Source organism: Pinus tabuliformis, chromosome 5_1 (genome assembly GCF_031772625.1).
Source record: "Pinus tabuliformis cultivar Carrire ecotype Pingquan chromosome 5_1, CPIR1, whole genome shotgun sequence".
Classification (NCBI taxonomy): domain Eukaryota; kingdom Viridiplantae; phylum Streptophyta; class Pinopsida; order Pinales; family Pinaceae; genus Pinus; species Pinus tabuliformis.
In genome coordinates, this window is record NC_142305.1 from 585,505,074 (window position 1) to 585,510,107 (window position 5,034).

General features: G+C 39.2%; 1 protein-coding gene across 1 annotated transcript; it reads right to left on the reverse strand.

The window, feature by feature from the left end:
• Positions 1-1,474: 1,474 nt before the first annotated feature.
• On the reverse strand, positions 1,475-4,483 carry LOC149166195 (uncharacterized). Its single transcript, XM_089431300.1, is given in 2 exon segments — positions 1,475-3,595; positions 3,598-4,483. Coding segments are annotated over 2 exon segments (2,856 nt in total). The 5' UTR covers positions 4,386-4,483; the 3' UTR covers positions 1,475-1,527.
• Between the last annotated feature and the right edge of the window lie 551 nt (positions 4,484-5,034).

Here is a 5,034-nt window from a genome sequence, read left to right on the forward strand (position 1 = left end):
AAATTTACCTGTAATATTGAAATAGGCCTCTTCATTGAGTAAAAGTAAAAAACATTGTCAACTGAGAAACATCAAAAATCCATTACAGTAATATTCCAGTTACTCTTCATTATTGAGAGGTTAGTTGAAATGGGCATCTTCATTGAGTAAAAGTGAAAAACATTCTCAACTGAGAAACATAAAAAAATCCATTACAATAATATTCCAGTTACCCTTCATTATTCAGAGGTCAAACTAACCTAAAAACAATCATATTTCATTGCAAGAATCTCTTGAATTGGATGTGACTAAACTAGTAAAGAAATAACAAGCGAAATGTTAAGTCATCATCAAATATTTCAAAAGTGTGTAAGTTTTTCAGTCATACGGAGACATTCCCAATCCTCTACTGTGTTCAAGTGCCTTCACACATCACTGATCAATCCAATAATAAATCCTCTACTGTGTTCAAATACCTTCACACATCGCTGATCAATCCAATAATAAATATATGGAGGCCAAACTACAATAAAATAACATGCCAAATCTGGTAAAGGCATAATAAAAGGTCTTGGTAAGATTTCTCTTAAAATAATATGGAACTAAATGAAAATAAATTATGAGAAACTTTTAAATAAAATTAGGAGGCCTCACGTGATTTGTTTTTCTTAAACCAACTCCAAATGAAGAAAATATTCAATTCTCAAACACCTATATAGAAGTCATGGTATGAATCCACCAGTATCTAAAATTGTACATATGCTCTTTCCAATGTTGTACACATAAGTGGGTCTGGCCTAGACAACGCATTTAACAACACATTAATATTTTATTTAATTTATTTTGATGCTTTGCCCTCTAGTTTCAATTATATGTGTATTTCACATTGGTTTTCCTAGTGATTATATGTGTATTTCACATTGGTTTTCCTAGTGACTAGGGGCACATGTTGGTGAATGTGTGATGTCATAACCTTTTAAAATAAATTAAAGTAAAACTTTTAAACATTCTAAGTTTCCACTTAGATTTTCACTTATCTCAAGATTTACCAAATTAGTAGTAAAAGTAAATAAAACGGAATATTTACAATAACTGCGGTGTTACAAGTCACATTCGTTCAAAAAAAAATTGGTGGTAAAAATGTATATACCCTTTTTTTATTTCCATTTCCAAGCACATCACTAAAATTAATTTAATTTTAGAAATATATACTCATTCCAAATTTCGATATATTTTAACTTCAATAATATATATTCCAACTTAAATAATATTATCTGTATTTTAACTTGAATAATATATATTTCAACTCAAGTAATATTATATAATATTATTAAATAATGTTGTTTATCTTACAACATCAATGATGAAAAACAAAATAACCAAAAGAATAACAGCCGACATTGTAAAATTTTAATTGCAAGATGGCTGAACCGATTGTGGTATATTCCCCTCATTTCTTCACAACATGCATGTCTATCAAAATGGCAATAGTTTGGAATTTACAGATTTTATATTTATATTTATATGCCCAAATACAGATAAAAATGTTTACAGCAAGAAGTTCACAATGCTATCTACGTACTGGCAGTATCTCGTCCTCAATCGGCCGCTTAAAGCTATTGCTCCTATAACACTTCCCCACACAATAACACATCCCATTCCCATTCCACTTTCCCATGAATCCCACCAATCCACACTTTGCTCACCCTCATCGTCCTCTTCTTCCTCACTGTAAGAATATTGATCGCTGCAGTTTTTCTGCAGTGGGGATCCACAAAGATCCGGATTATCCGCGAATGAAGATGCCCCAAATGTGTCCAAATGACGTACTGCTGGAATCCTACCGGACAGATTATTATTAGATAAGTTTAAATAGCCCAGGGAGTTCAGGGCTACAAATGTTTCAGGTATTCTTCCGGATAACCGGTTGCATGACATATCTAAAGCTTCTAAATTTATTATTTCGCCAAGTTCCTGCGGAATGAATCCCGTAAGCTGATTATGCGAGAGATTCAATGAATGTAAACCCTTCAGATGCGCCATGCCCTTGGGAATGTCACCACTTAGGTTGTTCGCCGAGAGATCCAGAGAAGTGAAAAGATAGAGGATGTATTTATACGCCCATTCCCGACCCTTTACCACCAGGTCAATCTCTTCCTTGTAGTAAATACCGTACCTAAATTCATCAGACCGGGAACCTGTCAAAGCTGTATTCCTCAATGTTGCCAAGTTTGAGAGACATTGTGGTATCAAGCCTGACAGATGGTTTAATGCAAGGTCAAGAATTTGGAGTTTCTGAAGGTACCCAATCTGAAATGGTATTTCACCTTCCAAGTTATTTGATCTGAGAACTACTATGCGGAGCTTCGAGAGTTCCGCAATCCAGTCAGGAACTTTGCCCGATATACTGTTTCCACCCAAATCCAAAACTTCCAACATCTTGCAACCTCGCAGGGACGAGGGAATGTTCCCACTTAACCTGTTGTTGTTGATGTGCAATACCTGAAGTTTCTTCACTTTTCCCAGTTCCACCGGTATCTCTCCCTCCAAATTATTACTTGCTACGTTTAATACCTTCAGAGAAGAGCAATTACTGAAATTGGGAAGCAACTTCCCAGAGAGCTTATTGTCTGAAAGATCCAGAGCCTCTAGATACACGGATTGCTCACAAATGCAAGGAGGAATCTGCCCCTTGAGCTTATTTGACGCCAAAGATAAGAATCTTGAAGTATGAAGCAGCGTGCAGATTTCTGAGGGAATTGGACCTGTAATGTTATTAATTGACAGATCAAGTGCCCAAGGGAAGCCTGCAGCAAAACTGCGCGGGGGATTTGGAAGATTTCCATGCAACTGATTGTCTCGTAGCTCTACCTGCTTCAAAAAGCTGCACGTATACAGCTGAGATGGTATCGGCCCTTCCAATTTATTGTGCGATAGGATTAGCTTCTTAAGCCTAGTAAGGTTCCACAGCCATGGGGGGATTTGTCCCTTGAGGGTGTTATTGGACAGATCCAATGTCCTCAAAGAACGTTGAGTTTTCACAAAAGGAGGAAGCGGCCCCTCTATATTACACTGAGATAATCTCAACACATCTAACTGGAATGGAGGAGTCCAGTTGGGGGTGATATTGAAGATTAATCTGTTATCAGAGATGTCGAGATACTTTAGATTCTTCAGGCCACGGAAGTGTGACTCTGAGACTGCTCCACTCAAAGCATTTTTAGTAAGACTGATATTAGTCAGTTTAGGCAATGATCCTAGGGATAATGGGATAGGTCCCGTCAATTGGTTGTAGCCCAGGTCTAGTACGGTGAGCGAGCGTAGGAGGCCCAGTGATTCCGGAATCATTCCCCTCATATTGTTACTGTGCAGTTGTAGGAAAGCCAGAGATGATAAATTTCCTATGGAAGCTGGTATTGGGCCATACAAACTGTTGTTTGGCATCTGGAAGTAAGTCAGGTTCTTCCATTGGCCCTGAAAAATCTGGGAAACATTGGCAGATAATTTATTATATCCCAACGAAATCCTACTTAGGCGAGGCAGCTGAGAAAGTTCAATCGGAAGAGATCCATTTAGACTTGCATTGGTCATCTGCAGAGAAACCAAACTAGTCATAGTGGCCAACCAACTAGGGAATTCAGACTGAGAATTTCTAGGTATGTAAGATTCTGCAGGGAAGAGGGAATTGAACCTGTAAGTCCACAATTTGACATTGTGAGGTTTCTGAGGTGAGAAAGACGACTTACTGATTGTCCCCATGTGGACGACGTTGCTGAGAGATCGACTCCGTCAAGAGAGAGATCCTTCAAGGCCGTCAGATTTGTGAGCCATGATAAGCTGGGACTTGTCAACATTGAAGCTGAGGAAGAGAGATCAAGTACTTCCAAGGTAGACAAATTTCCGAGTTGCCATGGAATGGAGCCTGCAAATCCTGCTGTGGATAGGTTGAGATATCTCAAGTTTTTCAAAAGACCCAGTTCTTCAGGAATAGGTAGGCCAGTAAAATTGTTGGAGCTAATATCCAAGTACTTCAAAGCCCTCAACTTGAAGAGTACTGCTGGACGCAAGACACCATTCAATCTCTTTTCATGCAAATCCATAGCAACGACACGGCCGGCCAGTCTGTTGCAGGAGATACCATTCCAGAGGCAACAGCTGAAAGAAACATTCCATGAAGCCAAACGCCCGGCAGGATCATGTAAACCGCCTTTAAAAACCAAGAGAGACTGCATCTCCTGCTTCAAACAACCATGGACTACGCCAAAAACAGACGAGAGAATACACAAAACAAGTATGCAACAATTCAAAACCCGAATGACAAAACTCAGTGTACCCTTTTGCAAAACACCCGCTATAATCCACCTCTCTTGCTGCAAGGATCCAAATTGCCTGCCTGATTTCGTCATTGTCGTCATTTTGTGTGGGTGATGGTTCTCTCACCTCTCGGGCTTATGTAATTACATCATTGATATGGAAATAGAAACAGAGTCACAACTAAAAGCAAGGCTTCATTGTAGGTAAGACCAGCTTTAGAGCGCTAAGTGGATTTAATTACCGACTGTCCACTTACATAAAACTCCAACCAGATGTAGTGAATTGGTTCTTCTAGAAACATTGGTTAATATCTAGTCGCAAACAAACTGTTTCGTGATCAGCTGGCCAATGGGCATTAAATGAGTGGCCCTCTATATTTTGACAGGTTGACGCGGCGAATATGTTGGGCTCCACCTTCTGTGCATCATGAGTAAAAGGTGTTATATAATTCCATTACACAACACGGCGATGCGAATCAGGGCAAAGAGCATCACGCGGCGATGTGTCCAATCAGCAGAATTATCCATAAGAAAAAAGTAGACTAAATTGCTGAAAGGTTTGATACGACCGTGAATGTTGTCTGCTGCGTTGCATTTCCGAATCCCAAATATTTTGACAAGTTGACGCGGCGAATATGTTGGGCTCCACCTTTTGTGCATCATGAGTGAAAGGTGTCATAAAATTTCATTACACAACACCATCATGAGAATCAGCGCAAAGAGCATCACGCGGCGATGTGTC